The 16,794-nt window shown below is 53.2% G+C and overlaps 1 protein-coding gene across 1 annotated transcript in view; it reads right to left on the bottom strand.

The window, feature by feature from the left end:
- Positions 1–16,794, bottom strand: part of LOC144686916 (natural resistance-associated macrophage protein 1-like) — a 73,524-nt gene that overhangs the window by 12,170 nt on the left and 44,560 nt on the right. Inside the window, exons 10-11 of the mRNA XM_078552755.1 lie at positions 12,383–12,502; positions 6,672–6,821 (exon numbers count right to left, since the gene is read on the bottom strand). Coding sequence (XP_078408881.1) covers positions 6,672–6,821; positions 12,383–12,502 — 270 coding nt within the window. The remainder of the gene's footprint in view (positions 1–6,671; positions 6,822–12,382; positions 12,503–16,794) is intronic.

The raw sequence follows: 16,794 nt of genomic DNA, 5'->3' as shown, positions 1-16,794 counted from the left end.
GAGGGTGAGGAATGGTGTGAGGGTGAGGAATGGTGTGAGGGTGAGGAATGGAGTGAGGATGAGGAATGGGATGAGGATGAGGAATGGTGTGAGGGTGAGGGATGGAGTGAGGATGAGGAATGGGGTGAGGGTGAGGAATGGAGTGAGGGTGAGGAACGGTGTGAGGGTGAGGAATGGTGTGAGGATGAGGAATGGTGTGAGGGTGAGGAATGGTGTGAGGGTGAGGAATGGAGTGAGGATGAGGAATGGAGTGAGGATGAGGAATGGGGTGAGGATGAGGAATGGTGTGAGGGTGAGGAATGGTGTGAGGATGAGGAATGGTGTGAGGTTGAGGAATGGTGTGAGGGTGAGGAATGGAGTGAGGATGAGGAATGGAGTGAGGGTGAGGGATGGAGTGAGGATGAGGAATGGGGTGAGGATGAGGAATTGTGTGAGGATGAGGAATGGGGTGAGGATGTGGAATGGGGTGAGGGTGAGGGATGGAGTGAGGGTGAGGAATGGTGTGAGGGTGAGGAATGGTGTGAGGGTGAGGAATGGAGTGAGGATGAGGAATGGTGTGAGGATGAGGAATTGAGTGAGGATGAGGAATGGGGTGAGGGTGAGGAATGGTGTGAGGGTGAGGAATGGTGTGAGGGTGAGGAATGGAGTGAGGATGAGGAATGGAGTGAGGATGAGGAATGGGGTGAGGATGAGGAATGGTGTGAGGGTGAGGGATGGAGTGAGGATGAGGAATGGGGTGAGGATGAGGAATGGAGTGAGGATGAGGAATGGGGTGAGGATGAGGAACGAGGTGAGGGTGAGGAATGGGGTGAGGATGAGGAACGAGGTGAGGGTGAGGAATGGGGTGAGGATGAGGAACAGTGCAAGGATGAGGAATGGTGTGAGGGTGAGAAATGGAGTGAGAATGAGGTACGGGGTGAGGATGAGGAATGGAGTGAGGGTGAGTAATGGAGTGAGGGTGGGGATGGAGTGAGGATGAGGAATGGAGTGAGGGTGAGGAATTGAGTGAGGATGAGGGTTGGAGTGAGGATGAGAGATGGAGTGAGGGTGAGGAATGGAGTGAGGATGAGGGATGGAGTGAGGATGAGGGATGGAATGAGGGTGAGGAATGGAGTGAGGATGAGGGATTGAGTGAGGTTGAGGTATGGGGTGAGGATGAGGAATGGGGTGAGGATGAGTAATGGTGTGAGGGTGATGGATGGAGTGAGGGCGAGGAATGGAGTGAGGGTGAGGAATGGAGTGAGGATGAGGAATGGAGTGAGGATGAGGAATGGAGTGAGGATGAGGAATGGAGTGAGGATGAGGAATGGAGTGAGGGTGAGGAATGGAGTGAGGGTGAGGAATGGTGTGAGGATGAGGAATGGTGTGAGGGTGAGGAATGGAGTGTGGATGAGGGATGGAGTGAGGATGAGGGATGGAGTGAGGATGAGGAATGGAGTGAGGATGAGGAATGGAGTGAGGATGAGTAATGGGGTCAGGATGAGGAATGGTGTGAGGGTGAGGGATGGAGTGAGGGTGAGGAATGGAGTGAGGTTGAGGAATTGATTGAGGGTGAGGAATGGAGTGAGGGTGAGGGATGGAGTGAGGGTGAGGAATGGAGTGAGGGTCAGGGATGGAGTGAGGGTGAGGAATGGAGGGAGGGTGAGGGATGGAGTGAGGATGAGAAATGGAGTGAGGGTGAGGAATGGAGTGAGGGTGAGGGATAGTGTGAGGATGAGGAATGGAGTGAGGGTGAGTGATGGAGTGAGGGTGGGGGATGGAGTGAGGATGAGGAATGGAGGGAGGGTGAGGAATGGAGTGAGGATGAGGGATGGAGTGAGGATGAGGGATGGAGTGAGGGTGAGGAATGGAGTGAGGGTGGGGGATGGAGTGAGGATGAGGAATGGAGGGAGGGTGAGGAATGGAGTGAGGATGAGGGATGGAGTGAGGATGAGGGATGGAGTGAGGGTGAGGAATGGAGTGAGGATGAGGGATGGAGTGAGGATGAGGGATGGAATGAGGGTGAGGAATGGAGTGAGGATGAGGGATTGAGTTTATGTTGAGGTATGGGGTGAGGATGAGGAATAGGGTGAGGATGAGTAATGGTGTGAGGGTGATGGATGGAGTGAGGGCGAGGAATGGAGTGAGGGTGAGGAATGGAGTGAGGATGAGGAATGGAGTGAGGATGAGGAATGGAGTGAGGATGAGGAATGGAGTGAGGATGAGGAATGGAGTGAGGGTGAGGAATGGAGTGAGGGTGAGGAATAGTGTGAGGGTGAGGAATGGTGTGAGGATCAGGAATGGTGTGAGGGTGAGGAATGGAGTGTGGATGAGGGATGGAGTGAGGATGAGGGATGGAGTGAGGATGAGGAATGGAGTGAGGATGAGGAATGGAGTGAGGATGAGTAATGGGGTCAGGATGAGGAATGGTGTGAGGGTGAGGGATGGAGTGAGGATGAGGAATGAGGTGAGGATTAGGAATGGTGTGAGAGTGATGAATGGAGTGAGGATGAGGTACGGATGAAGATGAAGTACGAGGTGAGGATGAAGAATGGGGTGAGCATGAGGAATGGAGTGAGTTTGAGGATTGGTGTGAGGGTGAGGAATGGAGTGAGGTTGAGGATTTGTGTGAGGGTGAGGAATGGAGTGAGGGTGAGGAATAGTGTGAGGGTGAGGGATGGAGTGAGGGTGAGGAATGGAGTGAGGATGAGGAATGGTGTGAGGATGAGGGATGGAGTGAGGATGAAGTACGGTGTGAGGGTGAGGAATGGTGTGAGGATGAGGAATGGTGTGAGGATGAGGGATGGAGTGAGGATGAGGAACGAGGTGAGGGTGAGGAATGGGGTGAGGATGAGGAAAGAGGTGAGGGTGAGGAATGGGGTGAGGATGAGGAACAGTGCAAGGATGAGGAATGGTGTGAGGTTGAGGAATGGAGTGAGGGTGAGGAATGGAGTGAGGATCAGGAATGGAGTGAGGATGAGGAATGGAGTGAGGATGAGGAATGGAGTGAGGGTGAGGATTGGAGTGAGGGCGAGGAATGGTGTGAGGGTGAGTAATGGTGTGAGGGTGAGGAATGGTGTGAGGGTGAGGAATGGTGTGAGGATGAGGAATGGTGTGAGGGTGAGGAAAGGTGTGAGGGTGAGGAATGGAGTGAGGATTAGGAATGGTGTGAGGATGAGTAATGGAGTGAGGGTGAGAAATGGAGTGTGGATGAGGGATGGAGTGAGGGTGAGGAATGGAGTGAGGGTGATGGATGGAGTGAGGGTGAGGAATGGAGTGAGGGTGAGGAATGGAGTGAGGGTGAGGGATGGAGTGAGGTTGAGGGATGGTGTGAGGGTGAGGGATGGAGTGAGGATGAGGGATGGAGTGAGGGTGAGGAATGGAGTGAGGGTGAGGGATCAAGTGAGGGTGAGGGATGGAGTGAGGGTGAGGGATGGAGTGAGGGTCAGGGATGGAGTGAGGGTGAGGAATGGAGGGAGGGTGAGGGATGGAGTGAGGATGAGAAATGGAGTGAGGGTGAGGAATGGAGTGAGGGTGAGGGATGGTGTGAGGATGAGGAATGGAGTGAGGGTGAGTGATGGAGTGAGGGTGGGGGATGGAGTGAGGATGAGGAATGGAGGGAGGGTGAGGAATGGAGTGAGGATGAGGGATGGAGTGAGGATGAGGGATGGAGTGAGGGTGAGGAATGTAGTGAGGATGAGGGATTGAGTGAGGATGAGGGATGGAATGAGGGTGAGGAATGGAGTGAGGATGAGGGATTGAGTGAGGTTGAGGTATGGGGTGAGGATGAGGAATAGGGTGAGGATGAGTAATGGTGTGAGGGTGATGGATGGAGTGAGGGCGAGGAATGGAGTGAGGGTGAGGAATGGAGTGAGGATGAGGAATGGAGTGAGGATGAGGAATGGAGTGAGGATGAGGAATGGAGTGAGGATGAGGAATGGAGTGAGGATGAGGAATGGAGTGAGGGTGAGGAATGGAGTGAGGGTGAGGAATAGTGTGAGGGTGAGGAATGGTGTGTGGATGAGGGATGGAGTGAGGATGAGGGATGGAGTGAGGATGAGGAATGGAGTGAGGATGAGGAATGGAGTGAGGATGAGGAATGGTGTGAGGGTGAGGAATGGAGTGAGGATGAGGAATGAGGTGAGGATTAGGAATGGTGTGAGAGTGATGAATGGAGTGAGGATGAGGTACGGATGAAGATGAAGTACGAGGTGAGGATGAAGAATGGGGTGAGCATGAGGAATGGAGTGAGTTTGAGGATTGGTGTGAGGGTGAGGAATGGAGTGAGGTTGAGGATTTGTGTGAGGGTGAGGGATGGAGTGAGGGTGAGGGATGGAGTGAGGGTGAGGGATGGAGTGAGGGTGAGGGATGGAGTGAGGGTGAGGGATGGAGTGAGGGTGAGGGATGGAGTGAGGGTGAGGGATGGAGTGAGGGTGAGGGATGGAGTGAGGGTGAGGGATGGAGTGAGGGTGAGGGATGGAGTGAGGGTGAGGGATGGAGTGAGGGTGAGGGATGGAGTTTACATGTCTGAGCTTTTGAAGGAAAAACCATTAAAACATGGAAATGAATTGTAGCTGTAAACTTGTGTGACCTGGTCTCGTGTACCTCAATCTGGAACCCCAGTGTTACCCGAACCCCAGTGTTACTGGAAACCCCAGTGTTACTGGCACTCCCGTGTTACCCGAACCCCAGTGTCACTGGAACCCCAGTGTTACTGGAACCCCAGTGTTACCGGAACCTCCGTGTTACTGGCACCCCCAGTGTCACTTGCACCCCAGTGTTACTGGAACCCCAGTGTTACCCGAACCCCAGTGTTACCGGAACCCCAAGTGTCACTGGAACCCCCAGTGTTACTGGAACCAATATCACTGATTCTCACTGGGAGTTGAAATTTTGAACTGTTTTTCCCTTCAGCTGTTGACTAGATTCACGTTGTGTTGATGAGAAGCTGTAAGCCAGGCTTCAGGCTAAACAGGAAGTGTCTGTGTGACTGTCCTCTGGGCTGGGGAAGAAGCCTGGGCAGGGGCAGGGTCTCTACCACCCAGGGAGGGAGCTGGGGAAGGCGTGGGGACCGGGGAGAACCCAGGGAAGGAGCTGGGCCTTTCCTGCTCTGGGTGTGAGGCTCGAGTAACACAACAGATGAGATCAGGGAGCTCAGCAGAGACCGGGAATGGAACCTGCTGGACATTTATCTTTGCTGCCCATGAGCAGCTCAGTGCTGCGTTTGAGGTACAATTTCTACAGCTCTCTTGCATTGAGTTTTAAGAGCAATACAATTCTCTGTGCTGTGGATCCCATTGATGGGGTGTGGCTGTGCATATGAGTGAGTATGTGTGTGTGTGTGTGTGGGGATGTGAGGGTGTGAATGTGGGTATGAGTGAGGGTGAAGGGGTCTGAAAGTTTGAGGATCTGAGGGTGAGTGAGTGTGTGAGGGTGTGAGAGTGTGAGGGTGTGAGAGTGTGAGGGTGTGAGAGTGTGAGGGTGTGAGGGTGTGAGAGTGTGAGGGTGTGAGAGTGTGAGGGTGTGAGAGTGTGTGGGTGTGAGAGTGTGAGAGTGTGAGGGTGTGAGAGTGTGAGAGTGTGAGGGTGTGAGAGTGTGTGGGTGTGAGAGTGTGTGGGTGCGAGAGTGTGAGGGTGTGAGAGTGTGAGAGTGTGAGAGTGTGAGGGTGTGAGGCTGTGAGAGTGTGAGGGTGTGAGAGTGTGAGAGTGTGAGGCTGTGAGAGTGTGAGGGTGTGAGAGTGTGAGGGTGTGAGAGTGTGAGGGTGTGAGAGTGTGAGGCTGTGAGAGTGTGAGGGTGTGAGAGTGTGTGGGTGTGAGAGTGTGAGGGTGTGAGAGTGTGAGGGTGTGAGAGTGTGAGGGTGTGAGAGTGTGAGGCTGTGAGAGTGTGTGGGTGTGAGAGTGTGTGGGTGTATGACTGCGTAGGTGTGAGAGTGTGAGTGCATGCATGAGTAAGTGTGAGGGTGAGGGGATGTGGAGATGTGGGTGGGCGGCATGTGTGGGTGTGTGTGAAGGTATGTGCGTTTCTCTTAGTATGCCTGCATGTGTATGAGCTTGCACATGTGTGTGTGCGTGTGTGTGAGCGTGTGTCTGAGTATGCCTGTGTGTGTTCGTGTGTGTGTGCGTGTGTGTGAGTGTGTGTGTGAGCGTGTGTCTGAGTATGCCTGTGTGTGTGTGTGTGCGTGTGTGTGTGTTCGTATGTGTGTGCGTGTGTGTGTGTGTGCGTGTGTGTGTGTGCGTTCGTGTGTGTGTGCGTGTGTGAGTGTGTGTGTGAGCGTGTGTCTGAATATGCGTGTGTGTGCGCGCGCATGTGTGTGAGCATGTGTCTGAGTATGCCTGTGTGTGTGTGTGTGTTCGTGTGTGTGTGCGTGTGTGTGGTCGTGTGTGTGTGCGTGTGTGTGTGTGCGTGTGTGTGTGTGTTTGTGTGTGTGTGCGTGTGTGTGGTCGTGTGTGTGTGCGTGTGTGTGTGTGTTTGTGTGTGTGTGCGTGTGTGTGGTCGTGTGTGTGTGCGTGTGTGTGTGCATGTGTGTGTGCGTGTGTGTGTGTGCACGTGTGTGTGCGTGTGTGTGTGCACGTGTGTGTGTGCGTGTGTGTGTGTGTGTGTGTGAGGGAGATGGAGAATGGGGGCAGAGGTGGGTAAAGAGTGTCTGTGAGATAATCAGGCAGCTTCTGAGCGGAAGCCTCGCTCGTCCTTACCAGAATACTCTGCAAGACATTGAGAATATCATTCATGTTGGATAGGTTGGAGACGTCCTGATACGCTGCCACTATCACTGTGGGGATGATCGCCAGTGATCGCGTTACACTCACTCGTGCAAAACGGGACCAAGTCAGGTTGAGGAAACCCTAAATGTGAACAGAGGAGTTTGAAAAGGAAACATATCCGATCAAAACGCACCTGTACCCACGGGGATGGGGAGTGATTTACAGGAAGCATCTTTCCTGCTGTTGTGTTTTACAGTGAACAGTTATCCACAGGTTTTAAAGCTGTAAGACAGAAACACTTGCATTTATATAGCACCCTTCATGATCACCAGACATCTCAAAGCACTTCACAGCCAATGAAGTGCTTTTGCAGTGCAGCCCCTGTTGTAATGTAGGAAGCACAGCAGCCAATTTGTGCACAGCAAGATCCCACAAACAGCAACATGATAATGACCCAGATTATCTGTTTTACTGATGTTGGCTGAGGGCTAAATATTGGCCAGGACACCAGGGAGAACCCCCCTGCTCTTCTTCAGAATACTGCCCGGGGATCCTTTACATCCACCTGGATGGGCAGATGGGGCCTTGCAGTATAAGGATCTGGCGTAGTAATGGCTAACGTGGGACTGGGTACAATACCGGCCACACTGTGATGTACAGGAACACATGATGTGACACATGAACACATGATGAACACATAAAGGGCATTCTTGTACTGGGCAGAGACATGGGTAGAGGTAAGCACGGAGACAGCTCCTAGCTTAGACTTTATACTGTATACATGGCCATATATGGATGAGTGGTTAACAAACACTTCGTGTTGAACTATACAAGACTCAGAACCTCTTGGTGAGACCTACCGAACTACCCACAACATCTTACAACATGGTGACAGCTATTGGAACCAGCCCAAAAGCTCACAGAAGCTGAAGAGGAGGTTTAAAAGCTGGAAGGTTAAAAGAGCCGCACTCTGACCTGACAGAGACACCAGGAGGGAAGGCGGAGAAGGAGATCAGCAGAGAAACGCTCTGAAACAGGGTTGGAAGCAGGAGGTAGAAGGAAACCCGCCCTGTCACAGACGCCCGGCTTCATTACCCATAGGGTGCAGGGGTAGCAGGGGTGAGATAAAAACTTCAGCTCTTGGCCGGAATGAGTTTTAAAAAGCTTCTAAGTCAGGCCGCAGCCAGAACTGCTGCTTTAAAAAGCACCACAGACAACCCTTGGTCCTGAGCTGGCTCCTGACCGTGTGGCGGCCAAACTCACTCTGAGTGAAAAAGAAATTACATTTAAATATAATCGACATTTTAAACCTGAGCAAAGGTCAGGAATCAATGGTCTCAACAGCCAAGAACCCTCAAATACTGTGGGGGAGGCCCAGAAATGTTGATTGAGGGGGGGGTCACTGCTGAAAATTTTAAAACATAGAAATGGTGAAGGCTATTACTGCGGGAGCCCCCCCCAAACCAACAACCACGGGGAAAGTGCATTGAGAAGACGTGTACATGTCATCTTGCATTTTCCATCAGCGTTTAAAGCTGTACACACTTTTAACTTTGAACGGCCATGGATCAAAAAAAATCTACCTTACCAGGACAATTTAGATTCATCCAAAGCCCAGACCAGTCACAAAATTGGGAACATTGGAGAAAAAGATTCCTTAGAACATGATTGCTTCAGGTCCAGACAAAAAGACAGAAGCTGAGCTGGTTAATACACTGCTTTTTTTGGCAGGTCTGATAGCTGACGTTACAATAGGAACCAATGAATCCTCAGCAAAATTTGATGAGGTTTTAAAATCATTTGACACATATTTTAATCTGAAGCAGTAACACGATCCTTGAAAGAGCGTCCGTGCATTCATTAATTCACTGATGAGCTGTACAGAATGGCTATGGTGACCTGAGATCAGAAATAATTAGGGACAGAAATGTTGTCGGAGTGACAAGCAATGCACTGTCAGACATGCCTCAAGCTAAGGAAGATTTGACCCTTGAAAAGGCCGTTCAGATTGTCAGGCAATCTGAAATCTGTTTATAGCACAGATCCAACCTAAGGGGCAAGAGTAAGCCATGGCACAGAGCAACCCCTACTGTTCAGCTACTAAAACAGCAAAGAAGCAGGGACACACCAGGCCAAGGGAAACAATACCCTACTGACGACTAGATGGAAGGCAGCTATGCCAGTGCTGTGGAGCCAAGCGACTCCACAAGCATGATCAGCATCTGGCAGCCTCAGCACAGTGTTTTAATTGCAACCGCACAGGGCACCTTGGAAAGCGATGTGAAGCTAACACAACTAGATGCCCAGATGATCCCAAGATGATTAACAAAGTCAATGCGTTACACCAAGAGGGCACACAACCATGCTTCTTGGGTGAGGTCAAAGATCTTGGGTTTTCAGTCTGGAACACAGACATCTTGGTTAATGGCCATCTCACAGACTTTAAATTGGACACAAGAGCCAGTGTTATGGTCCTGTTGGACAAGGAACCATGGCTGAGAAACCTCTGGCTTCAAACAACAGACACACTGCTCTACGGGCCCAGAGGAATCTGACTTTTGGTCATAGACATGATTCTGGAACCATTAAGATTTGGTGGCAAACAAACTTTTGTCCATTTGTGAAGACCATACAGGATTTACACATCGATAGCAATGCACGTGCTATAAATGCAATGCATGTGTTCATTTGACATTGCCAGCATATTCACTAATGTTCCACTTAAAGAAGCCATAGATATTTGCGCTGCAGCATTATATCATCGTGATCTAGACCAACCTCCATTGTGTGAATCAGTATTCATTGACTAATGAACTCAGCAGCTCGCACAGTTGAGCTCAGTTTTAATGGCACTATGTATGTATAAACAGAAGGTGTTTGCCATGGGATTCCCTCTAGGCCCAGCTCTCACAAACATCTTCGTTGGGTTCCATAAGGAACGTGTCTTCGATGGAAGGACACTAACCTCCTACACCTCGCATATTTCCGATATGTGGATGATTTGTTTAAATATTTAAATCCGTAGCTGCGTGTAATAATTTCCTTACATGTCTGAATGGGCTCCATCCTGCACTCAAATTCACCTTTGATATGGGGCAGTCAAATGAACCCCCCTTCCTTGATGTGCTAGTTGAGAAATCTGCCAGGGGATTCTCTACCCTGAGCCTACTTCACTGGTTAATATACACGTTAGGATTCTTACAGTTCCACACGCTATAAGATTGGCCTTATCGGCAACCTCGTTAAATAGGGCCTGAGCGATTGCTCACTATGCAAGCTTGATGCTGAAATAGGGGCTTCAAAGACATCCTGGGGGATAATGGCTGCCCTGATCGGATCATTTCACACTGTATATCACACAAACTCATGAACGGGCCTAAGGTTGTCAATTTCAGCCCTGAAAGGCACCCAGTCTACCTCAGATTACCCTGGAAGGGTAAGGAATCTCCAATGTGAGTAACAGGTGAAGCTAGCTGTTTCACACTGCTACTATGCAGTAACAACACGAGTGGTATTCACCACTAACAGGATGCTGCCGTCAAGCCAAAAGGACATTCTGTCTTCCACACAACTGAGTGATGTGGTATATGAATTTCAGTGTCAGTGTGATGTTAGGTATGTAGGCCGTATGTCCCCAAAGACTATAGTCATTATACATAAATCACACCCACACAATACTATAGACAAGCTGCGAGTTTGTTCTCTTATAAGAAACATTAGGTTAGGTGGGAGATTAGGTAGTGTAGTCAGGGGCAAGATGTTTGAAAGGGACAGAGACAGAGCCAGTGAGTTAGCAAACACTGTGATAGAGTTCACCATGGAGAAGTTGAGGCCATTTCACTTTGGATCTCAGAAAGATAAAGCAGAATATTTTCTTAACACTGAGAGGAGCAGAGAGGGGTTTAAGGTCATTAAACATTTCAACAGGATCGATGGAGAGAAACTATTTCCTCTGATTGGGAGGGGGGCAGGGGACATGGGGAGAGTCCAGAACAAGGAGGCAGAGCCTTCAGATCCAAGCCAGGCCGATCAGGGTGATGTCGGGAAGCACTTCCTCACACAGGGCAGCGGGAATCTGGAACTCCAGAAGGCTGTGGGTGCTGGGGAACAGATTTAGATTTCAAGACCAAGACTGAGAGGTTTTTGTTGGGTAAGGGGGTCAGTGATATGGAACAAAGGCGGTTAAACGGGGTTGAGATGCAAATTAGCCAGGAACTGTTGGAACTGATCCGAGGGGCTGATCACAGAAATGACAGTATTGTTATGGTGGAGAAGGCTGCTATTCGGCCCATCATCTCAGCGCCAGCTCTCCCAATTAGTGCCATGAATGGCCTCATGTATTCCCACATACCCTCAACCAACTCTTTCACACCTTCACCAGGTCTCCCTCACCCTGCCTCACTCTTCCCCTCACCTCCACTACCCTGACTCCCTCGCTCTGTCTCCCTCTCCCCCGCCCTTCCTCCCTCCCACCTCCCTGCCTCCCTCACTCTGTCTCCCTCTGCCCCACCTCCCTGACACCCTCTCCCCCCTCTCCTGCTCCCTGCCTCCCTCACTTTGTCTCCATCTCAGTGCCTCCCTCAGCCCGCCTCCCCATCTCGCCCAGTCTCCCTTTCCCCTGCCTCGCCCGCCCTCCCTGCCTCACCCGCCCTCCCTGTCTCGCCCGCCCTTCCCTGCCTCGCCCGCCCTCCCTGCCTCGCCCGCCCTCCTTGTCTCGCCCGCCCTCCCTGCCTCGCCCGCCCTCCCTGCCTCGCCCGCCCCCCCTGCCTCGCCCGCCCCCCCGTCTCGCCCGCCCACCCTGCCTCGCCCGCCCTCCCCGTCTCGCCCGCCCACCCTGCCTCGCCCGCCCTCCCTGCCTCGCCCGCCCTCCCTGCCTCGCCCGCCCTACCTACCTCGCCCGCCCTCCCTGCCTCGCCCGCCCTCCCTGCCTCGCCCGCCCTCCCTGCCTCGCCCGCCTCGCCTGCCTCGCCCGCCCTCCCTGCCTCGCCCGCCCTCCCTGCCTCGCCCGCCCTCCCTGCCTCGCCCGCCCTCCCTGCCTCGCCCGCCCTCCCTGCCTCGCCCGCCCTCCCTGCCTCGCCCGCCCACCCTGCCTCGCCCGCCCTCCCTGCCTCGCCCGCCCTCCCTCCCTCCCTACCTCGCCCGCCCTCCCTGCCTCGCCCGCCCTCCCTGCCTCGCCCGCCCTCCCTCCCTCCCTGCCTCGCCCGCCCTCCCTGCCTCACCCACCCTCCCTGTCTCACCCGCCCTCCCTACCTCGCCCACCCTCCCTGTCTCGCCCGCCCTCCCTGCCTCGCTCGCCCTCCCTGTCTCGCCCGCCCACCCTGCCTTGCCAGCCCTCCCTGCCTCGCCCGCCCTCCCTGCCTCGCCCGCCCTCCCTACCTCGCCCGCCTTCCCTACCTCGCCCGCCCTCCCTGCTTCGCCCGCCCTCCCTGCCTCGCCCGCCCTCCCTGCCTCGCCCGCCCTCCCTGCCTCGCCCGCCCTCCCTGCCTCGCCCGCCCTACCTGCCTCGCCCGCCCTCCCTGTCTCGCCTGCCCTCCCTGCCTCGCCCGTCCTCCCTACCTCGCCCGCCCTCCCTACCTCGCCCGCCCTCCCTACCTCGCCCGCCTCACCCGCCCTCCCTGCCTCGCCCGCCCTCCCTGCCTCGCCCGCTTTGTCCTGTGGATTGAAATGGGAATGTTGAGTGAAAGCAGCAGGTTTACACAAACCTCCATCACAAACTGTCCTGAATATGTCCCCGTCATTGTTGAACTTTGACCTGCAGCAAGAATGCCGAGAGCCCAGATATAGAGAGCGGGAGTTCCAAAATAACACCCGAGCACAACGCCCTGCAGACACAGAGACAACAGTCAACACCTGGAAACACAGAGACATCTAAACAACATGATGACAGTACAGAAACATCTCTACAAAAGGACAATTAGTTTCAGGATTGATACTGGGCTATGGGGAGTGAGCGGGGCAGTGGGATTAGTTTGGGGATTGATACAGGGCTATGGGGAGAGTATGGGGCAGTGGGATTAGTTTGGGGATTGATACAGGGCTATGGGGAGAGAGTGGGGCAGTGGGATTAGTTTGGGGATTGATACAGGGCTATGGGGAGAGAGTGGGACAGTGGGATTAGTTAAGGGATTGATACAGGGCTATGGGGAGAGAGTGGGACAGTGGGATTAGTTAAGGGATTGATACAGGGCTACGGGGAGAGAGTGGGACAGTGGGATTAGTTTGGGGATTGATACAGGGCTATGGGGAGAGAGTGGGACAGTGGGATTAGTTTGGGGATTGATACAGGGCTATGGGGAGAGAGTGGGGCAGTGGGATTAGTTTGGGGATTGATACAGGGCTATGGGGAGAGAGTGGGACAGTGGGATTAGTTTGGGGTTTGATACAGGGCTATGGGGAGAGAGCGGGGCAGTGGGATTACTTTGGGATTGATACTGGGCTATGGGGAGAGAGCGGGACAGTGGGATTAGTTTGGGGATTGATACTGGGCTATGGGGAGAGAGCGGGGCAGTGGGATTACTTTGGGGATTGATACTGGGCTATGGGGAGAGAGCGGGGCAGTGGGATTAGTTTCAGGATTGATACAGGGCTATGGGGAGAGAGTGGGGCAGTGGGATTAGTTTGGGATTGATACAGGGCTATGGGGAGAGTGGGGCAGTGGGATTAGTTTGGGGATTGATACAGGGCTATGGGGAGAGAGCGTGGCAGTGGGATTAGTTTGGGATTGATACTGGGCTATGGGGAGAGAGCAGGGCAGTGGGATTAGTTTGGGGATTGATACTGGGCTATGGGGAAAGAGTGGGGCAGTGGGATTAGTTTGGGGATTGATACTGGGCTATGGGGAGAGAGCGGGGCAGTGGGATTACTTTGGGATTGATACTAGGCTATGGGGAGAGAGCGGGGCAGTGGGATTAGTTTGGGGATTGATACTGGGCTATGGGAGAGAGCGGGACAGTGGGATTAGTTTGGGGATTGATACTGGGCTATGGGGAGAGAGCGGGGCAGTGGGATTCCTTTGGGATTGATACTAGGCTATGGGGAGAGAGCAGGGCAGTGGGATTAGTTTGGGATTGATACAGCGCTATGGGGAGAGAGCGGGGCAGTGGGATTACTTTGGGATTGATACAGGGCTATAGGAAGAGTGGGGCAGTGTGATTAGTTTGGGGATTGATACTGGGCTATGGGGAGAGAGTGGGGCAGTGGGATTAGTTTGGGGATTGATACCGGGCTATGGGGAGTGAGCGGGGCAGTGGGATTACTTTGGGATTGATACTGGGCTATGGGGAGAGAGCGGGGCAGTGGGATTAGTTTGGGATTGATACAGGGCTATGGGGAGAGAGCAGGGCAGTGGGATTAGTTTGGGGATTGATACCGGGCTATGGGGAGTGAGCGGGGCAGTGGGATTACTTTGGGATTGATACTGGGCTATGGGGAGAGAGCGGGGCAGTGGGATTAGTTTGGGGATTGATACTGGGCTATGGGGAGAGAGCAGGGCAATGGGATTAGTTTGGGATTGATACTGGGCTATGGGGAGAGAGCAGGGCAGTGGGATTAGTTTGGGTATTGATACTGGGCTATGGGGAAAGAATGGGGCAGTGGGATTAGTTTGGGGATTGATACAGGGCTATGGGGAGAGAGTGGGGCAGTGGGATTAGTTTGGGATTGATACAGGGCTATGGGGAGAGTGGGGCAGTGGGATTAGTTTGGGGATTGATACAGGGCTATGGGGAGAGAGCGTGGCAGTGGGATTAGTTTGGGATTGATACTGGGCTATGGGGAGAGAGCAGGGCAGTGGGATTAGTTTGGGGATTGATACTGGGCTATGGGGAAAGAGTGGGGCAGTGGGATTAGTTTGGGGATTGATACTGGGCTATGGGGAGAGAGCGGGGCAGTGAGATTACTTTGGGATTGATACTAGGCTATGGGGAGAGAGCGGGGCAGTGGGATTAGTTTGGGGATTGATACTGGGCTATGGGAGAGAGCGGGACAGTGGGATTAGTTTGGGGATTGATACTGGGCTATGGGGAGAGAGCGGGGCAGTGGGATTCCTTTGGGATTGATACTAGGCTACGGGGAGAGAGCGGGGCAGTGTGATTAGTTTGGGGATTGATACTGGGCTATGGGGAGAGAGCGGGGCAGTGGGATTAGTTTGAGGATTGATACAGGGCTATGGGGAGAGAGTGGGGCAGTGGGATTAGTTTGGGATTGATACAGGGCTATGGGGAGAGAGTGGGGCAGTGGGATTAGTTTGGGATTGATACTGGGCTATGGGGAGAGAGCGGGGCAGTGGGATTAGTTTGTGGATTGATACTGGGCTATGGGGAGAGAGCAGGGCAATGGGATTAGTTTGGGATTGATACTGGGCTATGGGGAGAGAGCAGGGCAGTGGGATTAGTTTGGGTATTGATACTGGGCTATGGGGAAAGAATGGGGCAGTGGGATTAGTTTGGGGATTGATACTGGGCTATGGGGAGAGTGCAGGGCAGTGGGATTCGTTTGGGGATTGATACTGGGCTATGGGGAGAGAGCAGGGCAGTGGGATTAGTTTGGGAATTGATACAGGACTATTGAGAGAGTGGGGCAGTGGGATTAGTTTGGGGATTGATACTGGGCTATAGGAAGAGAGTGGGGCAGTGCGATTAGTTTGGGGATTGATACTGGGCTATGGGGAGAGAGTGGGGCAGTGGGATTAGTTTGGGGATTGATACTGGGCTATGGGGAGAGAGCAGGGAAGTGGGATTAGTTTGGGGATTGATACTGGGCTAAGGGGAGAGAGGCGGGGCAGTGGGATTAGTTTGTGAATTGATACAGGGCTATGGGGAGCGAGCGGGGCAGTGGGTTGAGTTTGGGGATTGATACACGGCTATGGGGAGAGAGCGGGGCAGTGGGATTAGTTTGGGATTGATACAGGGCTATGGGGAGAGAGCGTGGCAGTAGGATTAGTTTGGGATTGATACTGGGCTATGGGGAGAGAGCAGGGCAGTGGGATTAGTTTGGGGATTGATACCGGGCTATGGGGAGTGAGCGGGGCAGTGGGATTACTTTGGGACTGATACTGGGCAATGGGGAGAGAGCGGGGCAGTGGGATTAGTTTGGGGATTGATACTGGGCTATGGGGAGAGAGCAGGGCAATGGGATTAGTTTGGGATTGATACTGGGCTATGGGGAGAGAGCAGGGCAGTTAGATTAGTTTGGGTATTGATACTGGGCTATGGGGAAAGAATGGGGCAGTGGGATTAGTTTGGGGATTGATACTGGACTATGGGGTGAGAGTGGGGCAGTGGGATTAGGTTGGGGATTGATTCTGGGCTATGGGGAGAGAGCGGGGCAGTGGGATTAGTTTGGGGATTGATACAGGGCTATGGGGAGAGAGCGGGGCAGTGGGATTAGTTTGGGGATTGATACTGGGCTATGGGGAGAGAGCAGGGCAGTGGGATTACTTTGGGGATTGATACAGGGCTATGGGGAGAGAGTGGGTCAGTGCGATTAGTTTGGGGATTGATACTGGGCTATGGGGAGAGAATGAGGGGCAGTGGGATTAGTTTGGGGATTGATACAGGGCTATGGGGAGAGCAGGGCAGTGACATTAGTTTGGGATTGATACAGGGCTATGGGGAGAGAGTGGTGCAGTGGGATTAGTTTGGGATTGATACAGGGCTATGGGGAGAGAGCGGGGCAGTGGGATTAGTTTGGGGATTGATACAGGGCTATGGGGAGAGCGGGGAAGTGGGATTAGTTTGGGGATTGATACTGGGCCATGGACAGAGCGGGGCAGTGTGATTAGTTTGGGGATTGATACTGGGCCATGGGGAGAGAGCGGGGCAGCGGGATTAGTTTGGGGATTGATACAGGACTATTGAGAGAGCGGGGCAGTGGGATTAGTTTGGGGATTGATACTGGTCTATGGGGAGAGAGTGGGGCAGTGGGATTAGTTTCGGGATTGATGCAGGGCTATGGGGAGAGAGTGGGGCAGTGGGATTAGTTTGGGGATTGATACAGGGCTATGGGGAGAGAGCAGAGCAGTGGGATTAGTTTGGGGATTGATACTGGGCAATGGGGAGAGAGCGGGGTAGTGGGATTAGTTTGGGGATTGATACAGGGCTATAGGGAGAGAGCA

Source organism: Cetorhinus maximus, chromosome 11 (assembly GCF_964194155.1).
Source record: "Cetorhinus maximus chromosome 11, sCetMax3.hap1.1, whole genome shotgun sequence".
NCBI lineage: Eukaryota > Metazoa > Chordata > Chondrichthyes > Lamniformes > Cetorhinidae > Cetorhinus > Cetorhinus maximus.
Note: the sequence above shows the minus strand (reverse complement) of the source record. Positions and strands in the feature narration are given on the sequence as shown.